The sequence below is a fragment of the Pseudonaja textilis genome, chromosome 3 (assembly GCF_049901715.1).
Source record: "Pseudonaja textilis isolate UNSWEBS1 chromosome 3, rPseTex1.2, whole genome shotgun sequence".
Classification (NCBI taxonomy): domain Eukaryota; kingdom Metazoa; phylum Chordata; class Lepidosauria; order Squamata; family Elapidae; genus Pseudonaja; species Pseudonaja textilis.
The window spans coordinates 128,308,404-128,326,670 of NC_141992.1; the positions used below are offsets into that span (position 1 = coordinate 128,308,404).

Sequence of the window (18,267 nt, forward strand, 5' to 3'; positions counted from 1 at the left end):
GGAAAAAAAAAATTAAGGGTCCCTAATATTTTAGGGTCAATGGCTCATTGGATTTTTTTTTTTCACAGCATATCATCTCTGCATATCGTTGACACTTTACACAACATGGTGGCAATGGAAGCAGTTAACTATATCTAGTCTTATAAGCTTGGTGGGCATGGCATGGCATGGCTTGATAGGGGAAGGATATTGTAAAATCTACATTGCCTCCCCACTCCTGGGGGAAGGTCACTGCAAAATCCCCATTCCCTTCCCACCCTACTAACCTGCTTTCCAGCTCTGTTCTCCTGTGCAGGGCAACAAAAGAAGACCCAGCCGATCAGCTGGGACTCGGGAGGCAGAGAATAGATGGGGGTGGGGCCAATCAGAGGTGGTATTTACCAGTTCTCCAAGCTACTCAAAATTTTCGCTACTGGTTCTCCAAAATGCCACCTCTGCTTATAAACAAAATACTTATTTATCAGGAGACAGACTTAATTCTATAGCTCTTCATATGGCTTCCAAACTCTCAAAGATACTCTTAACTACCATCCCTAACTATCTTATCTCTTTTTTTTTTCCTTGGAGAAATAGGGAAGTTCTAAAAATCACAGCACAAAAATGTGATGTAAGTGTCCGACTTTTGCTTTTTAACAAAATATCTTCCCTTCTTTCATTAAAAGAATCTGTAGTCAGGGAGGGGAAGGGTTCTAGCATGCATCAAGAGAGAATCTACCAGCATATTACATTAATATAGCGAATAAACAAATAGGCAACAACCTAGAGATCTCCCACTAATATACTTTTAAGATAGTTACCAATCAGATTCCAATCGTAAAGTTCTAAAATATCTTTGAAGAGATAAGAAGAGAAGAGTTCCAGGCCTCGGACACAAAAGTTCTGGGAGGGAAAAAAGCAGGCAACTCAAGACCATACAATGAACATCTTCACCAACTTACATCGTGAGAGTTGAATGTATTCTCTGAAATCAGGGATGGGACAGGACAGGAACTAACCACCCTCAATTTGCAGGATCCTCCCTCCTCAGCCCAAGTTCCCATTTCTTTATGCTTATGACAAGAGGACTGAAAAACAAAGATTACTTTTTACAAAAACTGAGAAACCAGAAATGAAGATGGTAGCATCTCCATCAGTCAAGGAGAAAGATATCCCTATGTTATGTTGGCACTTTGGTTCTCCCACCTCTCACCTCCAGCTGTGTGGCCCAGATTCTAACAGGCTACGGCCCGGTACCGGTCCATAGCCCAGGGACTGGGCACCCCTGTGTTAGGAGAAAGGTTTCCACTTTTCTTTTCTTTTTCTACAATTTTTAATTGCTTCTGTCTCAAATTGGGAGGGGGGGAAGGATTATTAATTTTTTTTCCTGATTTTCTTCCTCAAAACAAAAACATACAAAATGAGTCAGAAATCTTTGTATGTTCCCACAGAGGTTTTATTTCCTTAAAAGAAAATGGTGGTACAGTGGTATTGCAAGCAAAATCTGCCTACTGCCAGGAGTTCAATCCTGATGGGGGTTCAAGATTGACTCAGCTTCCATCCTTCTGAGGCCAGTAAAATGAGGTTCCAGGTTGTTTGGGGGCACGGATGGACAATAGGCTGACATTGTAACCCGCCCAGGGAGAGCTGTAAAGCATTATGGGGCGGTATATAAGTCTACGTGCTGTTGCTATTAAATAATCTCTAAATCTGGTACAACCAGAAGACATTTCGGTGGGACATTCACAGTATCTGATCTGACTAGTCCTGTACGCAAAAGCCAGGCTATATAGTACAGCTCTCAAATATAAGATCAAGAATGCATTTCTTCTACTAAGGATCAATGACATTTTCATAATCAAAGCAAAGAGACAGTCCTTCTGTACTGATGGGTTCACCTCTTCTTTTCTTTTTTTAACTTCTGATCCTCATGCTGTTGGGTTTCTACTTCACCTCAAATTATGAGGTTTGAAAAGCCTACGTTGATAGGCAAACCAAGTTAAAATTGCATCTTACAAAATAAAAGCTGTTAAAAATAAATAAGTTTTACATAGGTTTCAGAATTCACTCCCCCCAACAAATCAAGAGCTAAAGAATTGTGTTGTTGTTGTTTTTCCCCACTCTTTTAATTTCTAGACTTTTTTTTCTTGCTCATTATAAACATGGAAGCCTAGAGTTCTTTTCAAGCACCCTACATAGTTTTATATTAAAATTCCAAAGCCAGGCTAACTCCAGATATAAACTCTATATAAGGCAGTCCTCGACTTACAACAGTTCACTTAGTGACTGTTCAATGTTACAATGGCACTGAAAAAAGTGACTTATGACCATTTATGATGTTGCAGTATCCCATGGCCACAGAGTTTACATTTGGACGCTTGACAATTGACTCATATTTATGACGGTTGCTGTGTCCCTGGGTGATCATCTATTTACAAAGTCAATGAAGGAACCAGATTGACTTAACAACCATATTACTAATTTAACAACTGCATTGATTCACTTAACAAATGTGGCGAGAAAAGTCATAAAATGGGGCAAAACTCAACTTAACATATTTCTCACTTAACAACATAAATTTTGGGCTCAATTGTGATTGTAAGTTGAGGACTACTGTTATGAACAAATGAAACATTCAGAAAGGCATTTCTTTCCCTTAACATTCACTTATTGGTAACGTTGGTATTGGCATAACAAGATCGTTTTGCATTCCAGCGCCTATCTTATGAAGAAACGTGGAACAAATAATTTAAACATTCATACTTTACTTTGGAGAAAAAATTGACAATTGACTGTTAAAGAAGCGAGAAATAGAAGAAGGAAAGGAGGAAATAGAGAATGATCTCAGCAGAGGATCAATATTTAGCTTCCTAAATAGGAACTTCCTCTCTGAAAATATTTATTTCAGGCCCCAACTGATAGATTAAAATCATTATATGCAGCTTCACCTCTCTTTTCACAGAACATTTTTTTCCATCAAAACTAGTTAATTTTATCATTTGAAAGAAATGTTGAAAACTTTACTTCTCCCCTTAAATATACATCTTTTTTTTTTGTAACAGAGCTACAATAATCTGACTGTTTTTCCCCACCTGAGGAAAAGCTTCAGCAGCACTTAATATTTTACTCAGCCAAGGTTAAGGCCTGCTCTTATGGAGGGCATATGTTTAATTTGTTTTAAGTCTTGCTTTATTGTATTTTTATAATTATATTTCAGAATCATAGACATTGTGATTCTAAAACCATGTATCTTTAATTACAAGTGCCTACCCAGGCATACAATATGTTCCACTATATATCCACTTCAGATTATGCATGAATCAAAAATCTAAAATATTTTGCAAGCTAAACAGATGTCTTGAATAATCACACTCATAACTTACTTCAGGCATCATCTCCTCAATGAAATGAATTGTATAATCAATGTTAAATCTGATTACTTTACACAGAGGAATCTAGAAAGAAACAAAGAAACATGGAACACTTTTAAGGAGCAGTTCAATCAATACTCTTAAGAGCCTTTGTTGTCTTCTGATCAAAAGTAGCAGCATTGCATATGTAAAACAAAGTTTGCGATCACCAGGTGGCAAATGGCATCAAAAAGCAGAATGGTAATGGCATGATCAAATGCTGCCACCTACTGGACATTTAAAGCAGATGCACTGAAGCGACCGAATGTGAACAAGTTACCTATGTACTGTGTAATCTACACTTCCTACAATGAGAATATATACACTGTAATGGGAATACAGGAAAGCTGTTCACACATTTGGTGCTATTCTAATCCATCAAATAGTTTATGCTTTTAGAATTTGAGATGTAAATACAATAACAAAATACAGATCGTTAATAATACCAGTGGACATTTGCTAGTAAAGAAATACTAACATTATTTGATTAGAGAAGAACAGAGTTGGAAGGAACCTTAGAGGTTTTCTAGTCCAACCCCTTGCTCAGGCAGGGAACCCTATAACATTTCAGGTAAATGGTTGTCCAATGTCTTCTTAAAAAACTTTGTTGGAACACCCGCAAATTCTGGAGGCAAATTGTTCCACTGATTAATTGTTCTGTCAGGAAGTTATATATTCTTTTATATACATATACATACAATATCTACATATACATACACATACAATAACACACACATACACACACACATGCAACATTACAAGAGCACAAAACAGATACAAACTCAATGTAAACCGCTCCAAACTTGATTGAGGAAAGTACGACTTCAGCAACAGAGTGGTCAATGCCTTGAATGCACTACTTGACTCTGTTGTCATCCTCAAACTCCCACTCCTTTAACCTCAAACTATCCACTATTGACCTCACCCCAATCCTAAGCAGTCTGTAAGGGGTGTGCATAAGTGCACCATCGTGCCTCCCGTCCCTGTCCTATGGTCCCCATTTAGTCGTACTTATTTCCTGAATTCATACTCATGTTTATTCTTATACCTATTATCTTGTAAGAGATTGACAAATCAGATCAATAAATAAGATATATAAAGTTTCTCTTTAGTTCTAAGTTGCTTCTCGTTTTGATTAGTTTCCATCCATTGCTTCTTTGTTGACTCCTCCTGTCTTGTGGCAACCCATTAGATTAGGGGTGTCAAATGGCGGCCCACGGGTCACACACAGGCCACGCCCACCGCAGCTCTATGAAGGGAAAAAACGTGGTGAAACGTCACAAAATGTCACAAGATGGGAACGTGACACCATGAGTTTGGCACCCGTGCCTTAGATATTGGGGTTGACACAAGGAAGAGGGAGTCAGCCTATTCTCTAAAACACCTGAATTATATAGTATTTATTTTGCTTTAAAAACTTCACATCAGCATTCCCATCGTAATATTACACAAATAGTTCCGTGGCTTATCCAACAGCCACTCCAAGACAGGTGTTCCCTCATCTCATGCTCCTATGATCCCTAAAATATAAAAGAAGGCTCCATACCCCCTGCCAGGGAACAGAAACAATGCTTATTTATACTGAGGTGAGGAAATGGAAGCCTTATTTTAAATCCCATAGCTACATTTTAATCTATATTTCATAGAGGTTCATCAACTTGCACAGGCAAACAAAGAAGAAAGACCAGATCAAGTTTTGACAGTCAACCCTTGCTCTGGTTTCATCTGAGCAAGCCTGCAGCCAGTTTACAGGGCAAGATCTAAACCCCACACAGGGGTGGTGATGAGAGATATCCCATGTCACATTGCTGCACGTTATTAGCTGAACTAAAATTTGAGCAGGGTCTTACTATTCCCAGGTCATGCTCTTCAAACATAGCAGAAAATGAACTCTCATGATTTAATTATAAAAGGTCAACAATTCTTGGCCCCCACACAGGCTACAATTTTCCAACTGAAACAGAAGACGTGCTCTTTCTGAGATGCTAGCTTAGGAAAAGTCATGCCTTTTTAAATAAAATGGATTCCCCTGAAAAAAAAAACAACAACACAGTTTTTAAACTCTTTCTTATTTTTCTCTCTAGCATACCTTTTTAGCCACAGAAGTGCAGTTTTAGCCAAGAAATTGTTTTCGGTTTCATATTGTCTTGTCAGAATACCTTGGATGAATACAGGTAAAGGAGGTCCTCGACTTACAACTGTTCATTTAGTGACTTTTCAAAGCAGGGGGGGGACTTCAAAAATTTTAGCATCGGGTTCTCTGCCCAGTTGCTGGGTGGGCGTAACCATGGTGGGCATGGCCTAGTCGGCCTCCTGCACCACGCCCCGGGGCGGTGTTTTTGCTCTCCCCGTGCTCCAGAGGCTTTCCTCAAGCCTCCAGGAGGGCAAAAATGGCCTCCCCGGGCTCCGGAGGCTCTCTGGAAGCCGGAAAAAAGTCCATTTCCGGCCTTCCTGAACTTCCAGGGGTCCTGTTTTTCACCCTTACCATGCCTCCCTACCAGGGGTAAAATTCAACCACCTTGCACCACCTTGGGAGAGGAGGTAGGGATGATTTGAATCGGTTCGGAGAGGTGGTAAGGACGATTTGAATTGGTTGGCCCCGCCCATGCCCGCCTGCCTTCTTCCTTTTAGAGACTGACTCCAACCAAGCCACGCTTACCAAGCCACGCCCACAGAGCCAGTAGGGAAAATTTTTGAATTTCACCCCTGCTTCATGTGCGCCCTGCACTTACCTGAATCCAAAACGTGTTGTCTGGGGACTCCTGGGAAGGGTGGGGTGGGGCCAGCAGGAGTGGGATTCAAAGGTCCTCCAAACTGCACAGAATTTTAGCTAGGGGCTCTCCTGAACCCCTGCGAACCCCCAGCAGCCCACCCGGGTTCAAAGGTTACAATGGCACTGAAAAAAGTGACTTATGGCCATTTTTCACACTTAAAACCGTTGCAGCATCTCCACGGTCACATGATCAAAATTCAGGTCCTTGGCAGCTGACTCATAGTTATGACGGTTGCAGTGTTCCAGGGTCATGAGATCCCCTTTTGCAACCTTCTTAGAAGTAAAGTCAGTGGGGAAGCCAGATTCACTTAACAACCATGTTACTAAGTTAATAAGTGCAATGATTCACTTAACAACTCTGGCAAGAAAAGTCATAAAATTCACTTAACAAGTGTTTAACTTAGCAATTTTGGGTTTAATTGTGGTCATAAGTCGAGGACTACTTATAATTTAATTGACACTTCAGTAATAATGCAGGAGGAGGAGGAGAAACTATCTGTATACAGCAGTAGTTTGGGGTTATGTTCCTCTGCCATAGATCTGTTTTTTTTTAATAATAAACTTTACTGAACTTTTATTACATTAAAAAAATAAAAAATATATCACTCAATAACAGCAATTTGTAGTGTTTATCATATAACAATAATTTGTGCTCTATTTACAGGTATTGATTTATGTGTAATTACATTCTTATTTTATCTATTACTTATATATAAAAACTATCTATCTCTGTTCTATCCAGCTATACCACTGTTCCCACAACTTATAAAATATTGAAGTTTCTTTATCTTTTAAACTCAGCGTTAATTTGTCCATTTCAGCACAGTTCATAACTTTTTGTATAACAAGTTTCTCTGAGGGTATATCTGGCCATTTCCAGCATTGGGCAAAGGCGATTCTAGCAGTAGTCAATATATGTAATAATAAATATTTTGTGCTCTTTACATACTTTTTTAAAGATTCCCAATAGGAAAAGTTCCGGTTCTAGGTCTTGTTCGTTAGTGATTTCCTATAACCAATCTTTGATTTTAAGCCAGTATTTTTGAGCCTTTGGGCAAGACCACCACATATGGTAGTATGTTCCCTCTTCTTCTTCTTCTTTTTTTTTTTGCATTTCCAACATATGGGACTCATTTTGCCATTGATCTGTTTATGTAGTATGTGTTAAGCCTTATGAGCTTAGAAGAGAATTAAGAAGATGCAAAAACAGGACAAAAGTTCTCTCTTGCAATAGAACAGTTGATGTTTTAGGAAAAGATACCCTTCTTCAGAGAAAATAAGGCTCTAGAGAAGTCTGAAACCAAACTTTTCCTCTCAATAAAATATAGGCTTCTACAAAAAAAATGTTTACATGTTTAGAAATGCACTGTTTCATAAAACAAAGTAGTAAACAAAACAGCTATATGGAATACAGGCTAAACTGGAAAACTCAAATGAACCCAAGGGAGATAGAAAATCACTCTTATGATTAACTCTGGAGAAATATTGGTTTTCCCCCTCTAGGCACCTTACACATTTCAATTTGGCAGTAACTTCAGAAATAATAAAACAGAAGTAAATAGCTGTACTATACAAAACCGTATTATGAAGGACTTTTTATTCCAAAACTATTTATTCAGCTGTGCAGCAGGTTCTTTAATCCTACAGAAAATTTCCCCTGGAGGATTGTTCCAATAAAACCCTCGAAAACAGGGTGGGAAATTAATTGGGCTGTGCTGGCTTGGAAAATTATTTGGAAGAAGTGCTTTGGACCTTACTCTGCTATTCATTAAAGCAGCCCGGGCTTTTTTGCAGACCCTTGCACGAGTCTGTAAACAAAGATTCCATTGCTTTAAGAACTTGGACATTCAAAGTAATGTAGGTTTTAAAACATTGTCACTGTTTTTTTCAGGCATCTGATGTCCAAGGTCCAGAGCATATCTTTCCGAGATGTTTCAGAACCATGCATAGCCCTAGGAATTAAGCTGGAACTTATTTACATACAGAAAGGTAAACACTATACCCGTGATGGCGAACCTATGGCATGCATGAGCCTTTTCTGTGTGTACGCGAGCTGTCGCTCCAGCTCAGCCCCACTGCGCATGTGCACATACCTCCCGCCAGCCAGCTGGACTTTGGGAATCTGCAGTAAATGCGTAGAAGAAGGGGTGCATGCAGGGGGTGGGATGTTTTGGACACTCAGTGCCAAAATGGCTAGCCATCACTGCACTGTACAAAATACCAGAATTTGTGGGGTCCCTACTGCTCTCTGAGCTTGTTTGCTTGCAGACGTTTCATTACCCAATTAGGTAACAGCATCAGTAAAACTGGAGTATAAAAGAAAGTGTACTTACGTTTGTGAGAGGAGCATGGGAAAACATGGAAAATCCTTCAAAAATGTACTCATGGTCATCATACTCTACGACGGTGGGTCTGTCTGTCTAAAGAAATAAAACCAAAAGTTGGGGAAAGCCATCCTGGGAGGCTCAAGAAGCTGCTATCATGCTTCAATTTACTTACTAAGAAGTTGGTAGGAGGCGACACTGTAATGCGGTAATGGAACAATCTTCCAGCATTGTTGGTCATAGGACGGCAGGGTTTAATAGGCTTTAAGGAGAGAAGAACAGATTAAAGACATGATGAAGGAAACTTAATCCCCACAAGAGAATAGAAAAATCATGACCATTTCAGTGGAATCCATTGCAGTTGCTAAATGAGGACTGCCTGTAGAGAGTCTGCATTATGCATGTACGTACCATAAATGGCGGATGCCATTTGGCTGCGAAGAGATTTCATTTCGGTTTTTTACAGCATAAATATTAAGGGAACGTAGACATTACAGAATGGAAAGTTGTCATTTTTTAAAGATTTGATAGGGAAGATTTTAAGTTGGCCAATCTCATATTGGTTTAAAGCAGGACAAATGGTTTTGAGATGATACTCAGAATAATCCAATTTTTCTTGGGCAGCTCAAATTATTTATTAAGGGCACTGAAGAATATTTCTACTTTATCTGGCTGTAAATCATTTGTTGTCTTATATTCCAATCTATACTTGGTGGGAATTCAAACATCAAGGCAGGCTGGTTGGTCATTACATGAAAAATCTTATTATATTTTATTCTACATTTCAGAGAAGGGAGGAAAACCGATTATTAGCTTGGATCCTAAGAAGAGAGAAAAGAAATGAGGAAAGAAACTTAATCCCCACAAGAGAGCATAAAATTCCTGCTTCCTCTAAACCAGCCGTCCTGAATTTAGAACCATTTATACATCTGGATTGCCTGATTTCCCAACCATTGCTGAGGATTGTGACGTCTACACATCTGGAGGGCACCCAGGTTGGGAAAGTGTTTTGTAGAGCCCCCCGTGAGAATGGCTGAACTGAAGCAGAAACAATACAATTTAAGGCTGGCTGTGTTTCTGCCAGGGAAAGGATAGGAATGGACTTTGCTTCAGGAGCATTGAGAGGGGGCAGGGAGTTGTCTGTTTTGATGCTTCCCAATGTTCAAAATATCTAAGTATAATTATTTATGTATTTATTTACTAATAGCAACAGCAACTTAGACTTATATACCACTTTACGGTGCTTTACAGCCCGCTCTAAGCGGTTTACAGAGTCAGCATATTGCCCCCAACAATTTGGGTCCTCATTTTACCAACCCTGGAAGGATGGAAGGCTGAGTCAACTTTGAGCCTGGTGAGATTTGAACGGCCAAATTGCATCCAGCAGTCAGCAGAAGTAGCCTACAGTACTGTACTCTAATCACTGCGCCACCATGGCTTATAACATACAGCTGCCCATTTCAGGAACACGATTCTGGATGTCATACAACAATCCATTAAAACAATAAATCTGAAACGATTACCTCAAACCATTATATAATAATTATTTTTTTTTAAGAAAAATTATATAAGTAGAATAAACCAGAAAAGAAAATAATAGACAGAGGAATGTTAATAATAGAGGAGTTAATAAGAGATTAATGCGCTGACTAAGCTCTTCCCACCTGAAACAAGAGGCTATGCGTATTAGACATTAACAGAATTGCAGTGTTGCACATCTGGAAAGCTGCAAGCTAATCAAGACTGAACCAGCCTATCATTCCCTGCTGGGTATATTTCCTTCATACAGGTTGCCTTCAAGCTAACAGTTGTTCTCCTTCTAGCTACAGCCCTTCCAAATATAGATTAAAGATTCCAGCGGTCCCTGAAAATAATCATTTATTAAGACTTGTATGCTGTCCAACTCTCAATGAATTTGCCCAATGGTGAGAAATGCTGAGAGTTACGTGGCTCCAGATCTGGGCTAATAGAAAATAAAGCCTCATTTTAGATCAGTCTGACAGATCTGCCCATAGTCAGCCATGTCCATAAGCAATTCTTCTCATTGAGAAATGAAAATCCGGTTACCTCTTCTCCAGGATAGATTCCGTGTCGTATTCCTGTTCTCCTGGCTTTGGCACTACATTTGCAAAGAGGCCCATCGTTCATCTGTTTTGAAAGAAAAAGAGTTAAAGTGGACTACTTAAAAAAAGGAATATTTAAAGAGCGTGGGCAAACATCCAAGGACCACAGATCTTTTAAAGTCCTGTGGCTTTCGACTTAATCAATCACAATTATGATGGATGTCTCCAAGAGCTACTTACAACCTGGTTTTGAGGTTTCAATGGCTGCCCCTCCCCCTCCCCTTCCCCCTGTCATGTGATCGCATTTGGGTGCTCGGCAAATGGCCCACATAGTGACCCCCTTAATGTCCAGCATGACTTACGACCATAATTCCAGACTCAATACATATATATCTATATAGCATATCTATATGTGTGTTATGTATCTGTATACTTTTGAGAACAGGCAACAGAATTTGATTATTATTTTTATGTGTGCCAGAGTGCCCACAGGAAAAAAAATGGCAATAAAGGTTATCTTCTCTTATCTAATTATGTTTGTAGGTAAAAGACTACCTATGATGTTGATGTTATTATTAAGACTTTTTTTTCTTTAACAGGGAAGCTTTTTCTAGAGTAAGCCTACTCCTGCCTTATTTTGTTCCTCACCAAAATCAGGATGAAATCCTGATGATGAAATTGCTGTTGTTACGGAAACTGCAACAAAGATCTCCAGATCAATACCAAGAGGCTGAAATGTGATCTATTTAAGGAGAAGTACCTATCTCGGTTGCAAAAGTCCAAACGGCAACTAGGTGGCAGCAGAAGGTAAGAATTTTCTTCCATTTTTTGGTACCATCTAGTGTCCATCTGAATTTCTGCTGCTCAGACAAGGCATTCATTTTAAAAAATTGAGGTAATATGGAAAGTAGAGCCGATGCATCTATTTATCTAAACACTGCTGAGGTAATAATTATTCATAAAACTAAAGATTTTAAAAATGGATTATAGTACTTTCCAAACTGTGTCCACTTTCAGATTCATAAATGGAAGTTGTCAGAATGATACCCAATCGTTTTTATTAGGGGGTATTGAATGCTTAGAATCCAATTTTAGCCTAGGCTTCTTGTCCACATAGTAGCTTTCTACCTAAAGTGAGGTTTGATATAAAACATTCCTACATGAATTCATGAAGAGATTACATTATACAGGTAGTTCTCGACTTCCGACCACAATTGAGGCTCAAATTTCTATTGCTAAGAAAACCACTTTATGACCTTTCTTGCCGGGTTGTTAAATGAAGCACTGCAGTTGCAACCCGGTTGTTAAGGGGATCTGGCTTCCTCAATGACTTTGTCAGAAGATCAAAGCAAAAAGCGGGACACAGCAATCGTCATAAATATGAACCAGTTGCCAAGCATCACATGACCATGGAGATGCTGCAATGGTTGCTTAGTGTGAAAAATGGTCTTTAGTCACTTTTTTCAGTGCCGTTGTAACTTTGAACAGTCAATAAATGAATGGTTGTAAGTTGAAGACAAGCTGCATGCTTTTTTTCTGAAATTTCCAGTTATTAGCCTCCCTAATAAAAAGCACTAGAAGCCAACTCTGATTACGGTAGTCCTCGACTTGCAACAGTTCATTCAGTGATCGTTCAAACTTATAATGGCACTGAAAAAGTGATTTATGACCATTGTTCACAGTTCCAACCTTTGTGATGCTTGGCAACTGGTTTATATTTATGACGCTTGCTGTGCGTCATGTGATCACTTTTTGCTTTGATCTTCTGACAAGCAAAGTCAATGGGGAAGTCAGATTTCTTTAACAACCGGGTTACTAACAACTTCAGTGATTCACTTAACAACTGTGGCAAGAAATGTCATAAAATGGGGCAAAACTCATTCAATAAATGTCTCGCTTAACAGAAATTTTGGGCTTAATTGTGGTCATAACAATACTTCCTCTATTGTTCTCTTTAGTTCAGGGCTGGACTAATGGGAGCAGTAAGGACACTTGTTATTTTTTCCCATGTTCTGGAATTCCTCTGTATCAGGGGTCCCTAACCCCCGATCCATGGACAAGCTGTGGCATGACAGAAACTGGGCCACGCAAACAAGTGAAACCCCGTCTGTGGAATGCAGGCATCATGTGAAATCATGCCCCCACCAGTCCTTGGAAAAACCTCTCTCTACAGAAACAGTCCCTGGTGCCCAAAAGGTTAGAGGCCATTGTTCTATATCCCAATTGTCCCAAAATTCAGTAGTAGGCAATATCTCACCTTTTTAAGGAAAGAGGAGCATGAAAATTATAAGCTAAACATTGATTGAAACTTCTACATTTTTCTTTTTTGGGGGTGGAGACACAATTTCTCCTCCCAAATCTATTTTGTTCACACAGAACTCCTTTCTTATTCAGAATTTAAAGAGCACTGTAGCACATTTGAAGTTTCGACTAATAATAGCTTGATGGTCCACAAAGGAACACTATTATGGAAAGAAAAAGATAGCTCAAGAAGCATATGATTCTTATAAAGAAATTGGTGGTAGCTAGTGTTTTTGGATACAGCTTAGTATTTGTTCTCTGGGAATATTTCAATTTCCGGTGCCTTCAACGCTACAAGAACATAGGCAATAATAAAACAAAATACAGTCTTCAAAATTAAACTCTGTCTATTGAATACCATCTTTCAAATCTCATTCAAGGTGTCAGAGTAATTCAGAAGATGCTCTCAGAATGGAAGGGTGGGGGAGTGTGTAAGATGCTCAAATTGCTGCTTTTATATCAGTAAGCCTATGATTTTGCTTCAATATAAGTGGCTGATCTTTCTAAATTTATGTTTGCAGACTGTAGCCCTATTATTTGCAAAGCTGAGTTCAGGACACAAAAGCAATACACCAACAATTTTAAGTGCTTTCCAACCTACAATGTGTTTGTTTTAAATTAAATGAAAGCAATACACAACACACCAAGACGCCTTGATACATGGATACAACCAAATGAAAAAGGATAGCAAATACAATTTACATCATTAGCTCTTGTTTGTCGACAACCGTCCTGTTCTTTAGCATTAACCATCTTGGGATTTTAAGGTAAACAGACTTGTTCTACCTAATTTGTTTTTAGAAACGCCAAGGCCATCAATTTCCATTTAAATTGAGAAGTTCAATTTAGATTTAATGACTAATCGGGGGACAAAAATATAAAAAAACAGATGTGAAACGGAAAAAAAAATTAGAACAAGAAGGAAGTCACTGCAGTCATACTTTTAACCTGTAAACAATTGGACATCAGTTATAAGGAAACATTCAAATTGGCAAAAAGATGCTACATTTCAATTTCAACTTTGTTCCTGTAAAGTAAGTAGTTTTAAATTTGGGGGTCCACGTTAAAGTTTAGGGGTCTGTATACTTGGATGGGAAAAATATAACAAGTTTATTTTCACTAAATTTTAACTGAAGTTTAGCTTATAATTTAATAAGAATATATGCAACCAAGTCATTTATGCCCGTAGACTCCCCCCAAAAAGCTTAACTTCAATCAACCTCACTAGAATAATTATTATACCCTAAAAAAATGAAGTACAAATACATTTAATGTATGAACTACATTTTCCTCTGAAAGCAGGATAATGGTGAACAGAATTTGCATTTGAAAGGTTCTTTTGTAGCTAAATATCTATACAAGCCATTAATATTTTAATAGCTGAATTTAAGCACAAGTGGATTCTTTTGTGATACAAGCTATACCTATGCATTTTATTTTATGCATTTGAATATATTTTTCTATGAAGCAGTCCATGGCACAAATAAATTAAGAACACCTGACATATAGGTTGTGTTCTCTTCTGTTCACTTACAGATTTATTGAAATAGACAACTTGACAGGAATGCCCAAATGTTTGCATAATATATGTGGGTATATACATAATTTTGTGACCTTTTGAGAGCTGTATGCAATGAAATTTCATTTTAATGTATGCGAATTAATGTACATTCAAAGTGACCATAAATTTATTCTAAATCTAAGCTGTAGGTTAATCTCCCTACAAAATGAATGAAAAATGAGCATAAGGGAAAAAGAACATAAGCCAAAATACTTGTAAAAACGACTGAATTGAACTCCTTTTGTTGTAAAAAGTTTCTTGATCTCTTCATCTTTGACATTTGCCACACTCTTAACCACTAATGGCTTTCCACTTAACCACTAATGGCTTAGTTGGTGGGCATGGTTTGGTGGTCATGTGACTGGGTGAGCGTGGCCAACTCAACGTCACTCATGTCAAGGAGCACTTCTCCTCACCAGGCCTTTCATGACAATGGGGAAGCTGCAACAGTCGTAAATGTGAAAAACAGTCATAAGTCACTTTTTTCAGTGCTACTCTAATGTTGAATGGTCACTAAATGAACTGTTGTAAGTTAAGGATTACTTGTGCAAAAATACAAAAAGCTTCTTTGCTTGCAAAAAGCTTCCCTAAATACCAATCATTAGATTAAAAATACCTGAAAGCCAGAATTACAAATCAGGCAGGGTGCCAGACTACCTTGAGGAATTAAAATAGTTAAAATGCAATAATAACTATCAGCAGCCAACTCTTGTTCATTAAGTGAAACCCTTTAGCAGAGAGGTCATTGAAGCTCTCCAGAAAGAGCACACCCAGGAAAAGCAACCCTTAGATCCATTTGCACCACTTAAAGATACCAGCTGGTCTCGCTCACCTCACAATATCCTAAAGAAATAATCCAGATTTAAAAAAGGGGCCCGTGGGCCAGATCTAAGCATCCTGTGGGCCACATTCGTCCCAGGGGCCTTGAGTTTGACACCTCTGTCCTAGATAGTCCTCAAGTTACCACCATGATTCAGCGACCGTTCAAAATTACAACAGTGCTGAACGAAGGTACTTGCAACTGGTCTTAAAGTTGTGGCAGTTACAGGACCTCCATGATCACAATTCAGGCACTCAAAGGCTCGGTTCACAACTACATGACAGCAAACCACCATCACACAATGACCATTTGTCACCTTCCCTCCTGCTTCCCACAAGCAAAGACAAGGGGGAAGATGGCAGGGAAAGTTGCAAATTTTCTCCCAAGGAGCCCCACTAAGGAGTACCAGTTCCCAGGAAGATGTCTTTTGGAAGACTATTTGCTTTACTGAAAGGCAGATGATTTGCTTATTATTTACTAAAAGGAAGAAGGCGGGAAATTATTTAAATAAACAAACAAGCAAATCAGGTAAAGCCAAGGCTGATTTTGTACCGGAGTGGCCAATTTATCAGGCCAGCAGAACCTGTAATATTTAATAGTGCCCCAGCTTGATAAGTGAGACAATTCTACTCAATACCCCCAGTTAAGTACAAGTAGTTCTCAATTTACGACCGATTTCTGTTGGTAAGTGAGACATTTGTTCAGTACATTTGGCTCCATTTTATGACTTTTCTTGCCACTGTTGTTAAATGAATCATTGCAGGTGTTAGTAACACAGTTGTTAAGTGAATCTAGCTTCCCCATTGCCTTTGCTTGTCAGATGGTCGCAAAAGAGAATTACATGACCCCAGGACATGGTAACAGTCATAAATATGAGTCAGTTGCCAAGCGTCTGAATTTTGATCACAGGACCATGGGGATGCTGAAATAGTCGTAAATGGAAAAAATAGTCGAAAGTTTTTTTTTCAGTGCCATTATAAGTTCAAACTGTCACTAAATGAACTATTGTACCTGCACAGAGCTAGCTAGCTAAAAAAAATAAACTTGGAGAGGCTGAAACCAATGCAGCAAATGAGTCACTACTAAAATAAATCTTGCTCCTGAGAAGCCTTTCGCTTCTTTCCTCAAGTGGAGTACCTGTCCAGGATCATTGTACCACAGCTCCTCGTGCAGACGATCAGGGTGGGCCTTCTTCCGCTTAATTTCAGCAATGACATCAAAAACCTCCGAGTCAGAACTGCTGGAACAGCTGTCGTCTTCCGAGTCGCACTCAGAGTCACTGGAGCTCCCTGAAGGAATCAAGAGACAACAAAATGGGAGATGAAGAAAATTGCCACCCCCTTTGTGTTCCTTGGAAGTCTCAAGTGAGTCACTGGTCGACCAATGGGCTTTCATTCCAGAAGTGGAGAGACGTTGAAGAGGCGGTCAACAAGTGCTTCCTTCGAATCAACTTAACTCACCCGCTCACTGTTTATTTATTAAATTTGACTGCCCCGACTGAGATGGTGCTGGGAAGTTCACAATATTAAAAAAAAAATGAAATGAAAGCACAATAAGACATGAAGAACCAAGGTGGCACTCAACTGATCACTCAGTGAGGAACTCATACAAAAGTTCATGCAATAAGGGGGGGGGTCCCATCCTCCCTAGCCCAAGGCATGGGACCACAACCATAAGGATTGTTGGGACAACAACCACAAATCTCAGGAAGGATTTCATTGCAGAGGGTGGGGTGCCGTGACAGAGAATGTACACAATGATATTGTTAAGTGCGCCAACTCTACCATCTTTTACCAATTGGGCAGAAACCATGGGATATAAGTGGACCCTCAGGATAATACCATGTAGAACCATGTAGACTCTCTCTAGCACCTTGAATTGAGCCCAGAAGCATACCAGCAACCATTGCATCTCATAAATTGCGGGTCCCATCACCTGGTGGGACCCAGAAGAATAGCCTTCTCCATGGTGGCTCACTCTCTCTGGAATATCATTCCCCCAGAGATAGAATGGTCCCCTCTCTAATACTCTTCCAGAAAGCACTGAAGACCTGGTTCTGCCAGCAGATCTGGGGAAGCCAGAGCTGGATGGTGCCCATCAAATGGCTCGTGTGATCTGCTGTCATCGGAGCAGGGGACGGGAGTTGGGAGGTGATATTTTTATTTATTTTCCCCCAGATTTTGTTCTATTGTACTTTATTAATTTATTTGATTCTTTCGTTCATTTTTATTGTTTTTTATTTTAAATATGGTTTTACATTCTGTAAGCTGCCTCGAGTCACCATGGGCGAACAGGTGGCAATATAAATTCAAGAAAGGGAGGGAGGGAGGAAGGAAGGAAGGAAGGAAGGAAAGACAGACAGACAGAAAGAAAGAAAGAAAGAAAGAAAGAAGGAAGGAAGGAAGGAAGGAAGGAAGGAAGGAAGGAAGGAAGGAAGGAAGGAAGGAAGGAAAGAAAGAAAGAAAGAAAGAAAGAAAGAAAGAAAGAAAGAAAGAAAGAAAGAAAGAAAGAAAGAAAGAAGAGGTGTTACATGTCTACACCATTTTGTTCTGAACCAGTTGAAACTTCCATGGCCTTCAAGAAAGTGCCAAGTAGATCAAACTGCAATAGCTGAGCCATGTTGTGATGAGGGCACGAGTGACTGTCTTACAGCCTCTTGATCCAGCTCAACCAACATAGAAGACAGAATTATGCAAAGGCCTTCCTAGCCATAGCTACCACCTGTTCTTCCAACAGCAGCTATGAATCTAAGAAGATCTGCAGATTATACACTGGTCTTGAATAGGGAAGGGCAACTAAGATTCCAAGAAATCCTGGTTATGAGGGAATCAAATAACTACAGCCACTCAATTTTGATCAGTTTAAGCTGAAGGTGATTTTTTCCCCAGACTCCAGGCATTGAGATAGGACCTCGAGTGCACATCTTGGCCAGATGAGGATAAAAATATACTTTTTTGTATCATCAGCATATTGATGATACCAAACCCCAAACTGGTAGATGACCTCACCCAACAGTTTCATGCAGATGTTAAACAGGTT

The 18,267-nt window shown here is 39.3% G+C and overlaps 1 protein-coding gene across 3 annotated transcripts in view; it reads right to left on the reverse strand.

The window, feature by feature from the left end:
- Positions 1 to 18,267, reverse strand: part of DROSHA (drosha ribonuclease III) — a 122,552-nt gene that overhangs the window by 89,978 nt on the left and 14,307 nt on the right. For all 3 annotated transcript variants that reach the window (XM_087930749.1, XM_087930748.1, XM_087930750.1), the window contains exons 6-11: positions 16,366 to 16,517; positions 10,551 to 10,631; positions 8,659 to 8,745; positions 8,493 to 8,579; positions 3,360 to 3,431; positions 798 to 879 (exon numbers count right to left, since the gene is read on the reverse strand). In XM_087930749.1, the coding sequence (XP_087786875.1) occupies positions 798 to 879; positions 3,360 to 3,431; positions 8,493 to 8,579; positions 8,659 to 8,745; positions 10,551 to 10,631; positions 16,366 to 16,517 (561 nt within the window). The remainder of the gene's footprint in view (positions 1 to 797; positions 880 to 3,359; positions 3,432 to 8,492; positions 8,580 to 8,658; positions 8,746 to 10,550; positions 10,632 to 16,365; positions 16,518 to 18,267) is intronic.